Genomic DNA, 18,003 nt, shown 5'->3' with positions numbered 1-18,003 from the left:
TAGATAAAGACTGGTTTCTGGCTCAGTATTTTAATGATTATTTTTACTTTCCTTGTGGAATACTTAAGCATAACAGACTACAGTGCTATTAAGAGCATTCCTTTGGGCAAAAGACTTCTTTTTTTTTCCTTTTACAAAATGCCATACTATAGCAGTATGAACCTGATGGTCAGGAGACTACTAAGTAAAATGTATTGGTTATAACAGCTGTGTAAACGTTTGTTTGACTCTCTTAACTGCACTTTGGGGTACTGGTAAACTCTGTGTACCACTTCCCTCTAAATGAACTTCCAAGAAATAAATCAATTATTCATTCTCTTTCCCTGGAAGGGGACGAGTTTCGGTTCGGGCTTAACTGGAATCTGTGGCTATTTCCTGCATACAGTCTGGCGCTGGGCAGCTTATTTTGGGCAGGCATTGTCGAGTACATCTTCCTTTAGCTTTGTGATTCCACGGTGCACTCATCACCCCTGGCAGACCTTTTCCCCCATCACCTATTGTCTTGCTTGCCTTGCGGAAGGCTTTCAGTGGCCCACCCTGTACCTTACAGAAGTCATTAGTAAACTGTGGCAGGGTTGTTTGCTCGTTACGCAAGCCCCCACAAATGACATTTTATACTCTTTTAATTGCAGGTCAATAAATAGATGAGATTAGATTAAATGTGATGCAAAAAGTCAGCTCATCAAGCGAGAAACTATGGACACATATAGATGACGGTTTAGCATTATAGGGCTGGGATGAGAGACCAGCGATGGCACAGATGCCTGCAAACACTCCAAAGCCCTGCAGTGGGGAGAGGCAATAATGGGAAATGTAATAATATTCTCTTGTGTTCCCCCGGGGGCATAAAACTCCAACTAAAAAGCTGCATCAAATGAATTAAGATGGTGCTGTCATGGCTACGTCCACTGTATCTCTTACCCCAGAGACAGCAACTCTAATACTCAAGAAAAGACTGCTCAAATTTGGCCAGAGCCCACATAAATCTTACTTGCTGATGACTGTAGATGTTTTGGAAATCCATACGGCACTGTGTAATCCCCTGCCCCCATGACTTCTATGTTGAAAAGCTAAGGGGGGAACAAATAATCATTGTTATATTAATGATTATGTTAGAAAAGCATAGGCCAACCCTTTGCTCTGATAAGCAATTCATGTGGAAACAGTTTACAGTTTCGTAGGTTACGCCCAACAGGTTGAGGTACTCTTTTATATCTTGTCAATAAAGATACTCAATCAAAATGGTCCCTCAGACGAGTACAACAATATGCTCATGTGCAATAATAATGGTGCAATGAAGGAATGTTGAAAGTGCAGCGTAAGGGCTAGTTCAGCCTAACGTAAGGACTTTGGTCAGTGATGACTGTTAGTTTTGTTTTTGTTTTCTCCCTTGTGACGTTAAATGGAGCTACTGTGACACAAAGCAAATTTCATACAAGTAAGCTGACAATAAAGTGCAATCACATAGTAACTGAACTGAAGTCTGTAGTAGCCTTGCTCACAATGGTCTCAAACATACTCAACAAATAATGTTGACATATAATACAAAATGTTTTTTTACAAATGATATAAGGGGAGGGAAGGGTGGTGGGGGTAGGAAGACCTTATTGAATACAGTTTTACCTGACCACCGTTGTAATTGTTTGCTGCAAAGACTGAAATACTTCACTGATTTAATTGAAAGGAAAAAGCTAACTGTTTCCCCCTCCATGCAGTAGCCCTCCATAGACGACAGATGAACAGAAGGTGGCGGCATTTTCTTACGCGGGTGTTTTTTTTTTACCTATTTCCGTTTCCGGTCAGATACAGGGACCTGCGTCCGCAGTACGGTATGTCATGTCGCTGTCTTGTGTTTTTAACCTTCGTAGTAACTTATTACACTTAAGTGCTCGTTTTGATATTGGCAGTACGCTCGTCTCTTATTTAACAAGTTTACGTTTAAGTGTGATTTTGAAATTCAATTTCCGCTTTTAATCGCCGTTTTCAGCGGCTCTCTTCTGACCTTGCAGGCCATGTCTGAGAAACCGGTGACTCTCAATCTGGTCCTCTGGTAATATATGACTGATCTCATTGATTGGGGGCTGGAAGTCGAAACCCAGCGGTACTGGTGGTACCAGAGGGACGGATCGAGAACCGCTGATATGAACTAATTCAAACTCTGAATACGTGCCCCTTTTAGCCTGCTGTTTAGGTTAGCCGCTAGCGATGTTACACACGCCAGTACCAGCTTATGGATTTGGTTTATTGGACGTGAACTAGTCCTGGAGCAAAACAGGCTGCTCAGCTAGCTAACGGTGGGCAGACTGCTTTGCAAAGGGGGCGAGAATGAGCCCGTATCTCCTTTGTCTATCCCCTTCGACAGCTGTACATGGCATCTGGCAGACGCTTGTGCTAGCGACTAACTTCTCTGCATTGGTTGCACTGGTTAGCCTAACTTTTTCATTTAGGTGCGCTAGCACGTAATTTAGGCGCAAACAACATTTTTCGTAGCGCCTTTTGCCGCCGCAATAGCGCATTTTAAGCGATGCCTTTTTCTTCTTCGCGATTTGAACAGACGTACCCCCCCCCCCAAAGTGTCGGGCAGTGCCGTAGCTGTAAGCTGGGTTTACGTTTGGCTATAAGCAGTGTTAAATTTTATTATCATTTCCGGCACATCGCTGCTCTTCTTCTTCTTCTTCTTCTTCTTCTTCTTCTTCTTCTTCTTCTTCCTCGTCATGGCTAATTGCAACCTGGCGGGGCATTATCGCCACCGTTGTGTTGCATTGTGACTAAATTCTCCTATCTAATCTAAATTCTGTAACAAAAAAAAATATCTTCCCCACTCCTGAAACCATTCTCTAAGACAACTTCTCAGTCTAGGCTCTGAGAGGACCCGAAAGCCTCTCTCAACAGTCCCTACACTTACTCTCTTGTAATTCCCACAATATCTGAAAACTTTCTCTCCGTTTCAATCACTCCCTCTGTTCTCTATGGTTTCCTTTCTGCCTCAGCTGCACAGTGAATCACCATGGCCAGAAACGTCAAGACCGCAATCTTTTCCTTAAAAAAAAAAAAACAATATTCATCACCTGATTTTTTTTCTCCCTTCTTGAGTCTTTTCTTTCCTAGCTGCTTCCTCGTGGCTTAGCCCTCTCTTGGACCTGATCCTCATAACTTCCATCTCTTTCTTTCTCTTTGGACAGTCTGCTTGCCATGTCTCATGACTCCCCCCACACCTGGGTTTTTTCCAGTTTCTCCTGCTGCACGTCTCATCTCCACATTTACCACATGCCCCCAAATCATGTCTACACACAAGCGAGCTGTGTTCAACTTTCCAACAATGTCTGCATTGAATGGGTATGGGAACAAAATGCCTTAATGGGTAACTGATATGAGCCACAAAAACTTTGTCAGGCAGGATTTCTGATTCAAAATTCAACCTAATGGATTAGGGGTGGGGGGGAATCGATACATTGAGATTCTCTCGTAAAAGATTACATCTTGATGCAGAAAACTCAATAATCGCAAATTTAAAGCTAAATTTTTGACTGGACTGTACATTCCTTACGGCTGCCGCCGAACCAACTAGTTGGAAAACGTAATGGATGGAGAACATGTGCGTCGCGTTTATGTTCTAAGCTAGGCTACTACTTCAGTTTTGGTGAGGATGGCTGAGCGTGAGCAACCGAAGTTGGATACAATCCGACCGGCACCCTCTGGCTTAAAAGCCAGCATATGGAAGCATTTTGGCTTCTATGAAGTTGAAGGGAAAAGGGACCTGGACAAGAGCCACACTATATTTAAGTTATGTCTAACTAAAATAAAATATTTTGAGAACACAACAAACATGAGAAACCATATTTCACGTCTCCACCCGGAGTTGGAGGAAAAAGAGCCGGTTGTAGTTGCTGCCAACCAGAGAACAATTGAATAAATTATATCAAAGCTTCCACTGAACTCGGAAAGGGTGAAGCGAATCAGAGTCGATCGCAGCCTTTATTGCCAACAATTTGCGCCCCTACTCAGTCATTGAGAACCTGGGCTTTTGCGCTACGCTGCACTTTGGAGCCGAGATACAACATCTCATCTCGACGTTTTTTCACCGACACAGTGATACCCACACTCTACAGTGAAACCAAAACCAAAGTCATGGAGTCATTGAGGAAAGTAGGTAGGATAGCAATAACATGTGATGCGTGGACATCCATTGCTATAGAATCTTAATGTCACCGTAACTGCACATATTATTTACCGATGACTGGCAGCTCGTGTCTCATGTGCTCCAAACAAGAGCAATGTGTGAGAGCCACACAGGTGCAAATGTGGCTGAGCTGTTAGAGAATGTAGCAGAAGATTGGCAGTTCACTACCAAAGATGTAGTTTTAGTGACAGATAATGCTCCCAACATGACTGTTGTTGTTCAACTGGGTAAATTCCTCTCAGTTGGTGGAGTAGGAATGAGGTGATGTCGGCTTGGTCGGGCGTCCCTACAGACAATTGGTCGTGTCTGCAGGTGGGAAGCCGGATGTGGGTATGTGTCCTGGACGCTGCACTAGCACCTCCTCTGGTCTCGGGGGAGGGGGAACAGGGGGGAATAGCGTTATCGTCTCACGCGCTACATCCCCCTGGTGAAACTCCTCACTGTCAGGTGAAAAGAAGTGGCAGGCGACTCCACATGTATTGGAGGAAGCATGTGATAGTCTGCAGCCCTACCCGGCTCGGCAGAGGGGGTGGAGCAATGACCAGGACGGCCCGGAAGAGTGGGGTAATTGGCCGGATACAATTGGGGAGAAAAAAAGAATGAGGTGCTGTTTCCTCTGATTTCCAAGTTGGCCAAGAGATACGGACTTGTGTATTCCAGGCACCAGTGTCTCTGCAGAGAGTCTTCTCTACTGCAGGGGGTATAGTTACTGCACAGTGGAGCACACTTACACCGGAGCATGGAGACCAACTCCTGTTCTTACACAAAAACTTACACATTCCAGCATTCACCAGCTAAGCGCATGTGCTATGTGGCACTTCCATGCATTTCCATGATTTCATTATGGCCTATTTTGTATTTTCTCCATTATTTATTGTTTTACCACATATTCCACAGAAAGTGTTAGTTTTGCATGAGCCTGGTGCAGAATTCTATGTTGTTTTTGTATGAAAGCTGTTTTTGATTTTAATATACAACAAAATGTTTTGTTTGTTTTTTTGTCTGAGGGATTCTGTGTTCATTGCCCATAACAGGAGGATTTCGGTTGAAGTCTTTTATTATTTATTTGTGAATGAGGGCAGCTTTTTATGTTATCAAGTGATTGCTGAAGTCTTGCTGAAGCCCGTGTTAATTTACAACAAGGATGCCGCTACAGGCACACATTGTTTCTTTCCTTGTTGGTTCTTTGCAATGCTGGGAAACGTGACCTTCCAGTTGACACGTCTCTTCTAATTGTTTCTGTATTAATAAAAGATAATGGAAGTAAATTCATTTGTTTATTTTAATTACAAATATTTTTTAAAAGTAGTAAGTAGTCGCACAGTGAGAAAAAAATAAATCATGCATAGAAATCAAAATACGTTTTATAATCACACCGTACCCCTCTGAATCGGAATCGAATCGTGAGGCGCTTAGAGAGTCCCACCCCTATATAACAGATTTTGTTGCCCACCTTTTTCCGTTATCCATCTTGAACATTCTGTCAACAACTCTGTTATGTTCTTTAAATCTACTTGCATCGATCACATATGGTACTCCATCAACAACGCCCTTTACTAGAACTCTTCTATTAAGTGGGAAACATGACACGTTGCCGCCAACTCAGATATTTCCAATGCCACCTTCATTTGTGTCTGTTATACACATCCAACAATGATCAATCAGCTAGTTTGACATCGCCAAGTTTGTCTTCAGTCCAACTCGCCACTTCGTGTTTGTCTGACAGAACTCCAAATCTCTCCTTGCTCCCAGTCAGTTTTATTCAAGCCAAGTTATTCTCTCTCTTTTTTTTTCCTCTTGTTCTTCTAACTTCTTCCGGCTGCTTCTTGCAACCCCCTAACCTAACCTGTTACCGTGTTAATGGCTTCGGTTTGTCGCTGCCTAGTGCTGAAACACTTTACCACCCGCATTCCGCGAGCACCTGCTCTACTCTGCCTCTGATAATACTAGCAGTAGTACTCATTGCATTTGTTGGTTAGGCTTAAGCATGAAGACTGGGGGTGTCCGGGTGGTGTGGCGTTCTATTCCGTTGCCTACCAACACAGGGATCACCAGTTCGAATCCCCGTGTTACCTCCGGCTTGGTCAGGCATCCCTACAGGCACAATTGGCCGTGTCTGCGGGTGGGAAGCCGGAAGTGGGTCTGTGTCCTGGTCGCTGCACTAGCGCCTCTTCTGGTCGGCCGGGGCACCTGTTCGGGGGGAGGGGGAACTGGGGGAAATAGCGTGATCATCCCACATGCTAAGTCCCCCTGGTGAAACCCCTCACTGTCAGGTGAAAAGAAGCAGCTGGTGACGCCACATGTATCGGGGGAGGCATGTGATAGTCTGCAGCCCTCCCTGGATCAGCAGAAAGGATGGAGCAGAGATTAGGACAGCTCAGATGAGTGGGGCAATTGGCCAAATACAACTGGAAGAAAAGAGGGGAACCCCCCCCCCCCCAAAAAAAAGCATGAATAGTGAGATAGGGTAAGAATATCAGGGTCAGGGCCAATCAGAGAGCCAGTCAGAGGCAGACTAGGATGCAGTTAGGGTGCCTTTGCAGAATGCGGGTGGGAAAAATAATGCTGCTGCTGCTCTCTCACACACACACACACATACAGATTTGCTAAATTTCAGGTGCACTAGAGCGAAGAATGAAAATGTTTAGTCGTGCTCGACATATTTTTGCTTGCACCCTGGTGGAGCCCTGGTTACTAATATGCATCAATGAGTGCTAAGTGCTACACATCCCAGTTATATTGTATTAATAAAAATGATTAGTAACATCTTAGCCCAGGGTGCATGCCCTGAATGCATAAGTGTAAGTGCATCTTAGATCGTCAAGATGCGGTGAATAGGACAATCAAAATACATTGTAGATTTACATTGCCACACATCAGGTTTAACAGCTTCCACTAACAGTAGCGAGGCCTCAGAGTAAAGTGAAGCTCTTCACCGAGTTGCGTATGTGCCAGTGTCAAGCCTGTTTATCCTTTTTTTTTCAGATACAATCTGAAAGATGGCTGGGCGACGTGCTGCTTTGAAGGCCATTGACTGGGTGGCCTTTGCGGAGAGGGTGTCCCCCAATCAGAGGACCATGTTCAACAACTTCAAGACACGCAGTGATGCTGTCGCTGCCAAGTAAGTATCACCCTACAGCATTAACATTAGAACAACCAGGATTTCGCTCCTACCTAAAACGACCACGGGTGGTCAAAATGACCGCCGGTTTTTAAACTCTATATTCTGTCAGGATAAAAACACAACTGAGATATTAATTCATTACATGTGTTAGTATGTCTGTTAAGAAATGACTGACACCAAAATTAACATTTTAACAACTTTAATACTATTTTTTCAAACAAATTAAAATGGCTGCTGTCCAACGCCTGTAAATACTGCAACGCTCGATGGTAGTCATGGTGCGTCTGAAACGGCGTCTGTAACCACCAGACATGTTGGCAATAATCAAAAATCAAGTTTAGACTATTAGTCTCCACTGGAGAGCACTAGTGTGTTTCTAGGACAGAGCAATGAACTTCACAAAGGAAATGATGCAACCAACACATGTCATAAATAGTGACATGACGCACATGATCACGCACAAATTACGTGCGGTCACTTTGACTGCTCATGGTTGTTTTAGGTAGATCTTATCATAACTTTTTTTTTGTGCAATTGATCTAAAACGCATTTTAATGCAAATATATGCAATTGTAGGACTATTCAGTGAGCGGCAGGTCTGCATCTTTTTTTTTCTTTCCACAAAGTTATTAAACCTTGAAAATCCAAAACGGTAAAAATGACCGGCTTGGTGGTTCTAGTGTTATGCATTAACTTGAATCTGTTTAGCGTCATGAACCCTGATGGACAGTTGGATCACGTGTAATCAGCTGTAATCTGTGTCTGCAGGTTGGCCTCCCTCCCAGCAAAGCCTGTCACCATCGACTGGAACTTCTACAGGTCAGCCATTGCTAAAGCGGGCATGGTTGACGACTTTGAAAAGAAGGTACGCTTTTAACACGCAAACCTTGAACTAAAGACGTTTGTGTTAAAATGCACAGGGGGCTCTTTTGGATGAGGAAGTACATGTGAAGAAACTGATAAACAGACTACCCAAATACAAAATATTTACAGACTTTACCTCCGTCTTCGTTCATAACCAGTCGTGAAATGAATGACACAACAGGAGAACATACGGAAGCCCTCAGCGCTGTGTATTAAAGAATGACATTACTTATCGCAAATAAAATAAACCCCCTTCTCATGTTCCCAGAATTAAACCAGTAGTCCACGTAAACGAAATGTATACGAAATATTTATTGTCCACCTCAGATTGCCCTAAAGAGTCCAGAATCCAACCAAGGAAACGAGAAGAAGGCCGCCGAAGGTGAACCGCTGTCCTGTGTTGATTAAAAAAATAATCCACAAAACAAACAAGAATTCCACAAGAATGAAACTGTGATCACTTGCCAGTGGTATACCGTGCCCGAAAATTAAATCGATGTCACCAGGCTCAGTGGAGGAGAGTAATCCAACATGCCTTGGGTAATCATTGGTTTATTCATTTACCAAGTGGGCGTCCACTCGCGGGAGACGTAACAACAGGAAAAGGGGACTTTTCTTTTCTTCTTTTTTTTTTTTAGTAGTAGTAGCTGCAGTATTTCCAACTGATGCCACACAGATCATTCATCCATTTCCTGCTCTTCCTGTGAATCTTCTTTCTGGACTCAGACAACACCCGGCGTAAATAACCTTGGGTGCGTGATACGTGTCGCCCGATCGAGGCCTTTAAAAAAAAAAACCACATATCACTATGTCCATCCATCCATTATCCAAACCGCTTATCCTAGGCAGGGTCATGGGATGCTGGAGCCTATCCCAGCAGTCATTGCGCGGCAGGCGGGGAGACACCCTGGACAGGCCGCCAATCCATCACAGGGCCGACTCATTCACACCTAGGGATAATTTAGTATGGCCGATTCACCTGACCCACATGTCTTTGGACTGTGGGAGGAAACCAGAGCACCTGGAGGAAACCCACGCAGATAAGGGGAGAACATGCAAACTCCACACAGAGGACGACCTGGGATGACCCCTAAGGTTGTCCAACCCCTGGGTTCGAACCCTGGACCTTCCTGCTGTGAGGCGACCGCGCTAACCACTGTGCCACCATATCATTATGTAACAGTAGAAAAATGGAGTGCATCACATTATAAAGGAAAATACATATATCTATCATTTCTGATAGATAAAAAAATCCAGTATATTTTGTGACTTTCATAATGTGTTAAGAAATGGCCTGACGCTAAACTCAATGTGGCAGTGTCACATGCTCATAAAGTACTCTGTCTGTAAAGGTTGACTATACATTGTTTATGTACATGGATTCAAGCGCCTGTGAGAAGAGTTCATGTTGTGATTATAGTATGTTACCACAGTCTGCATTTTTCAGTCTGTGCATTTATGACTGGCAGAAAATGTTGTGTGTGTTTTGAATGCTGTTCCTAATAACTTATTCTTTGTGTTTTCCTTCAGTTCAGTGCCCTGACGATTCCTGAGCCTGTGGACACTCAGACAGCCCATATAAATACCCAGGAGACGGAGGCGGTAAGTGCAGCTGCATCCAGATTGCTGATACTGTGACTGGAACTGATTTATTTAGCTGTACTCATTTGCCCTTCTCAACCTCCCACAATTAGCCAAGACTTCAACAAATCAGTTATTACAGACTATCGGTCTTTCGGTCATGATGTCACAATGCCTCTGATCCTTGGAAGATGACACCCGGCGTCGCGTTGCCCTTGGAAACGGACCCAAGTCCGAAAGACCGATAATTGATTCAATCATTTAGGTTAAGGCAATAGCCTGTTATGATAGTCAATGTAGGCAGTTAGATAAAGTTAGCTCTTACCTTTGCGAAGATCACGGTGTTGTCACAGCCTGTTGGCTTGAAGCTGTGGAAATCTTGAACCCATCCATTCGTTAATTGCCCGTGTGCTTCGAGGGATTTAAATGATTTAAACTGGTCCATTGTGTAAGCACTAATACCATAGACGAGGTAATTTACCATGTCTATATAAGTTAGTGGAGGAAGCTTGTCTGGGTCATGGCTCCATTCTTTCGTTGGCAGCTCGTAGGGATCAACGTTATTTAGGGCATTCAATTTTGTCAAATAACGACGTTTGGCATCGGGACATAATTTGTCCCTGTATGTCACCTTTTCTTTGTATCTTTCTTTAAACATCTCAGTGAGGTAAGGGTAAAGGCAAATGTAACGCTAATATATGGCTAAGTCAGTGGCTAAAGTGCTAGCTAATTCGTAAACAATGTCTCTGATCCTTGGAAGATGGCGCCTGGCGTCGCGTTGCCCTTGGAAACGGCCCAAGTCTGAAAGACTGATGCGGTTGTCTTCTGTATTCTTGCAGTGAAAAAGCATCATCACCATTGAGAGCATTAAAACTACAATCCTGAAGCTCATGGTTTTTATTGTAATACTGGTAATGGCAGTGGTGTTTGAGCAGTTCAAGTCCCAGAGACTCACTGTTATCAGTGCTGCTGTGTCAGCACTTTCCCCACCACCAGGGAACTAAAAATAGTTGAACCTGGGTCTTGGCTGTTGAAATTGTAGTGTCTGTTGATAAAGGTCTCATAAACCGGCTTTGTCTGCAGGATCTGCTTGTTAGCCACAAAAACTGCTTCTTCTGCAGGCTCACTGTTCGCACTCATGGCCAAGACTTAAAACATTATGTGCTATTTAATTTTTGCTGGGGAAAGACCTATGTGATAGGGACCACTGAAAAGGATATTTGCATGTGAATATTCAAGATTGTACCTTTAACACTAATAACTTTGTGGGGTGAAAAAAAGAAATACAGACTTGCCGCTCCCTGAATGGTCCTAAAATTGCATTTTTTTGCATTAAAATGAGTTTTAGATCAATTGCACACACAAAAAAAGTTATGATAAGGTCTACCCAAAATGACCATGAGCGGTCAAAATGACCGCTAGTAATTTGCATACGACGTGTGACGGTCGCGTCATTTCCTTCATGAAGTTCATTGCTCTGTCTTAGAAACGCACTAGCGTTCTCCAGTGCAGAGTAATAACTCTAAACTTGATTTCTGATTATTTCCAACATGTCTAGTTACAGACGCCGTTACAGACGCACCGAGGCGTTTGCAGTATTTACAGGCGTTGGACAGCGGCCATTTTAAATTGTTTGAAAAACAGTTTTAAAAGTTGTTAAAATGTTAATTTTGGTGTCAGTTAGTTTCTTAACAGACATACTAATATATTTAATGCATTAATATCTCAAATGTGTATTTATCTTGACAGAGTATAGAGTTTAAAAACCAGTGGTCATTTGGACCGCCCATGGTTGTTTTAGGTAGGAGTTAAATCGTGGTCGTTCTAGTGTTAATTTGGATGTGCTGATTTGTACTTTTAATTTTAAAGATTTTGTGTGAAAGTCCTTTTTAGTAGGCTAGAAATTACATTTTAAACTATATTCTACATACTTATCGTTTTGGTTTAATTTGAAGTTGCAGAGAAGAGATGCAACACCGCACCTAGCAAACTCAGCAGTTGCAGAGTTTTTTGTAATGCACAAAATGTTTTTTTTTCTAGAACACAGCAGCAGCAGCGTACATCGAGGAGTCCAAAGCCCGCGTCATGCAGTATGAGAAAGAGGTAGGCATAGTTTTAAATACGACTTTATGAGAAATACAGATGAGATTATGTTCCTCTTTCTTGCACGCCAGCATCTTTCTACAGTTTTATTTCAAAATGTTGGCTGCCTAAGATAACACGTCAAAATAATACCTCCTGTCCTCCACTGTTCTTCCTTCCCCAGCTGGACAAGTTCAACAGCATGATTCCTTTCGATCAAATGACCATCGAAGACCTCAACGCCGCTTTCCCAGCAACGAAGCTGGATAAGGAGAAATATCCGTACTGGCCACACAAGGCTATTGCTGACTTGTAAATGCACTGCAGCTGTTCCAACCTGAAGCTTCATAAACAATATAATTTTCTGATGGAGAGAAAAAAGCTGTATAGTATATGTATGTCTCGTTTCATCTGCTCAGTTTGCGAAAAAAAAAAAAAACTTGAAATGTTGATTCAGCGACTGTAAGGCCTGTGAATTGAGATACTAAACATGTAAATGAAACTCTGCCTGCTTGGTTTTTTTATTTTAACCCCCATTTTTATTATGTTAAACATATTTGCTTTTGGCTGTTGGTTGGGTTTTCCAGGGTTCACAACCCTGTAGGTTCCTCCAGACAAAATTAAGAGGGGGGGGGGCAACTGCTGTCTGACCGGATTGTTCCCCCTGCATGTGTTATGGACACTACTCGATGGTTTTGACTGCCTGTTCCTTCTGTATTTGGCGTGGAATATCCCCCAACACGCAGTGGAAGCCTAACCCTTGTGGAGACACTGATGAAGTTTTAAGTGCACGCTACATCACGCAACCTTCCACCAGAAAGTGGAGCACAATTGAAAGTGGAGCACATTTTCCTTCCCCGTGTGGGTTCAGTGTTGTCCCTAGATCATTTTGAATGACTTGTCATTGTCAGTTCTGCCGGGTGAGACAACCCCCCCCCCCCCAATCCTTTCTTAGAACGCTAACAGTTTCAGTCTTGCACCCGCAATGGGATTTGAAACCTCGTGTGCCAGATGAATTTGGATACGTCCCTTGTTGATTCGGCCCTCTTTAAAGCATTAGTCAAAGACCGGACAGCGTGTCCGGATGACAAATGATCATGGCCTCAGGCCTCGTATAATGCTGTGTTAGTGTGTTGTTATGTTATGATAGAAGCATTAATCTCCATTCACCGTGGTCGAAATATGAGCAGTCCCGGGGGCCCGTCGTATAGAAGGTCCGAGCTCGCTCCGTCTGCCGCTATTATGGTTTTGCTTTGTGGGCTGACGCATAGCTTTCTCTATCAGCAGGCGTCTTTGTGAAAGAGGACTACGCTGGCTTATACTCGGAAAATGATCATCGCCGCTTGTGTGGATCCAGCACAGAGTGGCTCTTGTCTCATCACGGGGCATTCACAACTACTGTCATGAGGGATTTTCCTCCAGAGGGGGGCAGCATCTATCTGTCCAACCAAGAGGACGAGGCTTGAGGGCTCGCGGGGGGGCAGTTTTTGGCTCTCATTGAGTTAGGGCCATGCTGACAGTACACTATTGTTTCAAGTGCTCAACCCTCTTGACTGCTGTTGCGTTGTGCTGCAAATCATTTCAAAATGGGTTTGGGTCTTTCTGTCTGGGGCCTGTGCAGAGGGCCGTGGTTGGTCTCGAGTATACTGCACAATTTAAAGCAGGTGATGTAACCGAAAAGCAACTGAAGCATTTTTTTTTCTCTCCATTTCAAGTGTGTAGGTGGAAAGTATTTTTCTTTGGAAAGTCTGCTCGGAAACATAGCAGCCATACGTTTCATAGTAGATTTTAGGAGCCGGCTGACCCTGTATATCCACTGTGAAACCCTGCACACTACTGCAAACCTAGCATCAAGCTCAAAAGGGGTATTTGAAAAGAAAAAGTAATGAGACGGTGTACTATTTGTACTCTGGTCTAGCTGGAAATCCCAGACATACTGAGGACGCCCATTCAAAACAACTGCAGCCCCAAACCTTCAATATAGTCCTGCAGAGGAACTCTGAACAGCATCTGATGTGACAAGTGACTGCAGCTCAGACTATTCGAAGCAGACGCTGCACGTGTAACATTACCCACTGATAAAAGTCAGCAATTTTGGAAGAAGTTCGCAATGAGAATTTGATGCACTTCGAAATACCAAATGAGGTCATGAGGATCAGGTTTTTATTTTTATTGTGTTTGTGTTGACATTACAGTTGCTCGGCACTGCAGAGGCGGAGGAGGGTGATCGGGAGCAGTCTTCAGCAGCCTCACATTTCGGAGATGGCCGGGTGAGAAGGGAATGCCGCTGTCAGCACATTGTAAGCCTGTGATATTGTGCCCCCGCTACCGTTCGTCCTGTCACTTCCCCCCACAGACATGTTACGCATTCCACGCCAGAGCGCCAATAATCCCCCTGAAACCCGTGCGTTATATCATCCCAGCTGGCCCCTGCCCCGTCGGCCTGTTCACAATACGAGCACATAGTAGTACTTGGAAGAACATATACCTGAACCGGAGCAGAAAGTATTGCAAGTTCAATAATTTAAAGAAGTTGGAGCAGACTCGAGTCAAATAAATATCCCCGAGGCTTGTCACCGCACGGCATATTGACATTTTCCAAACCTTTTTTTTTTTTTTGTCCATTGAAAATGTTCTGTTTAGTGCTTTCCGTCGTATTGTAAGTTGTGTTTATTCTAACATTCGCAAACGGAGTTGTAATTTGCAATTAGTTTTTTTTTTTGGTACTGTTTGCATTGGTTGATTACATCCTCTGGCTTCATCAGTGGAGTCAGAGGTGGCGACCCTCTTTGACTTTTAAGAGGTCTGGCCAGGCTCGAGCTTTATAATGGGACCGTGAACCCTCATCAGGGGGTCACTCGCAGTCAACTGTGCCAAGCTATTAGTGAAATGTGGTTACCCCTACATGCTTGTGTACGTGTGTGTGTGTGTTAAGACAGGCAGTGTTAAAGACAGAGGGGGGGGGGGACTCCCTGCAGCTTGACTTTCTCTGAGCTCAGCCATTTTTTCTCCAGCTGACCACTCAGCTGTCACAAACACTTGTCCAATTGCTAACTGTTGTCATAGCACACAACTTGTTGCACAGTGGGCTGCAACCGGTAATGATTTTCATTGATATCCTTGTGTACATCTTGTAACATTAATCTAGGAGCCAGCACACAATCCGTTTTTCAGGGTTATCGATGGGAAGGTTAAAAAAAAAGGGGGGGGAATGGACGGACTTGGCCTTTAGTAAAAACTCTTGTGTACATGGCATTGTGTGTGTGTGTGTGTGTGTGTGTATGGGGGGGGGGCTTTGCAATGAGATGTGTGAGTCACTAAATTCTTCCAATACTATCCTGAATTAGCCTGCCCTGTCGCCGGGTTAGGTTTCCATTCAACATGTGCTCATAATGTTGGAGGTGCGTGCTCGGTTGCCTTTGCGCCCCTTGGAGACCCCAGCACCGCTCTCTCGTGCCACCTTGCCGGTTTGAAGACGAGCCCACAGCATACTGCATTTCTGAACTTCGAATCTGAATTGCAAAACTTGATCAATGGAGTGTTGTATTTGGAAAAACAAACGGGATATTTGCATTGTCACGCTGGTAGATGAATATAGGTTCGCCTTACAGTTTGGAGGCAGGTGTTTATGCCATCAAGTCAGGAAAAACAGCTCTCTTCTCCAGTCTGTCCTGTCTAATCTGTATGTTAAGGAGTCAAGTCAGTTAAACTTGTATAGCCCAATATCACAAATTACAAATGTGCCTCAAGGGGCTTTACAGCAACACAACATCCTGTCCTTAGACCCTCGCATCGGATAAGGAACCACTCCCAAAAAAAAAAACCTTTAACAGGGAGGAAATTTAGCTCAGTAATAAGATCATATAGACACTTTATAACCAAAGCGATGATGTGGGTCAACAGTTTTGACCAAGGACATAACAAGTGAACAGAATATAGACGTGTCTTTTTTTTCCCTCACCCTTTTTCTCCCCAATTGTACCCGGCCAATTACCCCACTCTTCCGAGCCGTCCTGGTCGCTGCTCCACCCCCTCTGCCGATCCAGGCAGGGTTGCAGACTACCACATGCCTCCTCTGGTACATGTGGAGCTGCCAGCCGCTTCTTTTCACCTGACAGTGAGAGTTTCACCAGGGGGACGTAGCGCGTGGGAGGATTACGCTATTTCCCCTAGTCCCCCCTCCCCAACAGGCGCCCCGACCGACTAGAGGAGGCGCTAGTGCAGCGACCAGGACACATACCCACATCTGGCTTCCCACCTGCAGACACGGCCAATTGTGTTTGTAGAGACGTCTGACCAAGACAGAGGTAACACAGTGATTTGAACTGGCAATCCCCATGTTGGCGGGCAACGGAATAGACCGCTATGCTACCCGGGCGCCCCCGGTATAGCCATGTCTTAAAGCAAACAGTGCAAACCTTTGAGAGGATTGTTTGAATCATGATCTTCGTTTAACTATAGGATAGACTAACAAAAGCACACTGTCCATGATGGCCTGATACGCCCTTTAATACGGGAGTCAACTGTAGAGACAGAAATGTAATAAGGTGTGCATTATTTCCTCTTTGTGCCCAACCGCCCCCCCGGCAAGAATCGATCCATCATTCTCTGTCCCAAAAGCAAACAGCTCACATCCGCTCCTGTGTGAAAATCTAAGCACTCGCTTCCTACCTATCCATCACACCATCCATTATAGTCCTCATTAAGACATCCATCAAATGTCACAAATTCAATTACTCAATCCATCACGCTCTGCACTTGTGCCCTGAGCCCACAATGCCCAAAAGATGTGCATTTCCCTCAGAGAGCTCGGGGCACGCCCCTGTCTCCTCCAGACTGTCGGCTCAATTTAGATTGGAACCATTTTTTTTGTCCTCTCCTCTCGTCCTAAGGCCTCCACCCAGGTCAGGGGTCAGAGGTCAGGGGGACTTTGCTTGGTTACCATGGAGTTTTCCCCTCAGCGAGGCAAAGCTCCCCAGTGCTTATTGGACTGTGCAAAGAGCAGATCTCTTGGCCTGGGCACAAAGGTGATGAGCCTGAATGTGTTACACCATCACAGCCAATCAGAGGACAAGCACAGGTTGATGGATGACAGGTTGTATGGAGCATGCAACGACACGTTCACTCAAGGCCAAGCCTTGGTTAAGAAAACTGTAGTGACCAGGGCAATCCTTTGTCATTTTAATTTGAGATCAACACCCCGATGGTCATTCATCAGCAAAGCGTTGTGATGGCGATACCGAAGAGTAGAGCTAAAGGAGGTTAGACATCAGAGGCAAAGTGATGGAATTAGCAAACAAATCTTGGGTGTTTCTGCATTTAAATACCTGAGCCTTCCAAACATCCTAAAAATACCCCAATAGTATTATAGACCTCTAAAGCGTAATGTCAATTTCATGTCCAGATAAAAGATTCTGGATCCAGCCCTGTTTCAGTCTAATGTGAAAATGTTTGGGAGGGGGGTCTATGATAATTGCCTTTAACTAGGTCCAGTGCTAATATCATCTCTTTCCACTTTTGAGGATTGCTCTCTGCATTTCTAGACTGGACGAGGTGGATCTGATTGGTTTTGAAGCTGCATTCAGAAATTGTTAGCAACTGTTAGCTTAGCATAAGCTGTATTTGACCCTGTCTTTGCGCTCTTGTAACAAGGTGACGCAACATCTGCTCCACAATATAAGCTAGGTAATTCTTGACAATTCACATTAAGATATGTAGCAACCTCGCTATATGTCATTTCGACATATATTACTCTATATATTTTAATGGCAGAATGATTGGCAAACAGGATCCAAAACCCCCATTCACTTTTTTTCAATTGAATGATTCGGCGATCTGAACACTTTCGAGGTCTGTTCCCTCTGAGCTGAACATCATGCCTCATGGCGAAATGGGGTATGTTTTAAGCAAAATATCACAATGCAGTCCCACACCGGGTCCCAGACGTCTCATTGATAGCACCAAGTCTCGGTGACATCATGAGAAAGTGGTCGCCCCTGTTGTCAAGGCCCAGTGTTGCTAGGGGGCTGTTGAAAATGGTGCCGCCAATCCCTGTAAATGAGGACTGTTGGGGGAGGGGATGTGAGGGCAAGTAAATAGAAGTGCCATTTGCAGTGTTTGTCTGACGTCCTTCACTTGTTGGAGGCCAAACTGGCCTCCATTATTAGACTGC

The 18,003-nt window shown here is 44.2% G+C and overlaps 1 protein-coding gene across 1 annotated transcript; it reads left to right on the top strand.

Annotated features, from left to right (window-relative positions):
• Positions 1–1,694: 1,694 nt before the first annotated feature.
• Positions 1,695–12,332, top strand: atp5pd (ATP synthase peripheral stalk subunit d). Its single transcript, XM_056288190.1, has 6 exons — positions 1,695–1,829; positions 7,166–7,301; positions 8,073–8,169; positions 9,699–9,770; positions 11,790–11,852; positions 12,016–12,332. Exons 2-6 carry the CDS (start codon positions 7,180–7,182, stop codon positions 12,145–12,147), a joined length of 486 nt encoding a protein of 161 aa, XP_056144165.1. The 5' UTR covers positions 1,695–1,829; positions 7,166–7,179; the 3' UTR covers positions 12,148–12,332.
• Positions 12,333–18,003: the final 5,671 nt, after the last annotated feature.

The sequence above is a fragment of the Lampris incognitus genome, chromosome 10, assembly GCF_029633865.1.
Source record: "Lampris incognitus isolate fLamInc1 chromosome 10, fLamInc1.hap2, whole genome shotgun sequence".
Taxonomy (NCBI): domain Eukaryota; kingdom Metazoa; phylum Chordata; class Actinopteri; order Lampriformes; family Lampridae; genus Lampris; species Lampris incognitus.
Note: the sequence above shows the minus strand (reverse complement) of the source record. Positions and strands in the feature narration are given on the sequence as shown.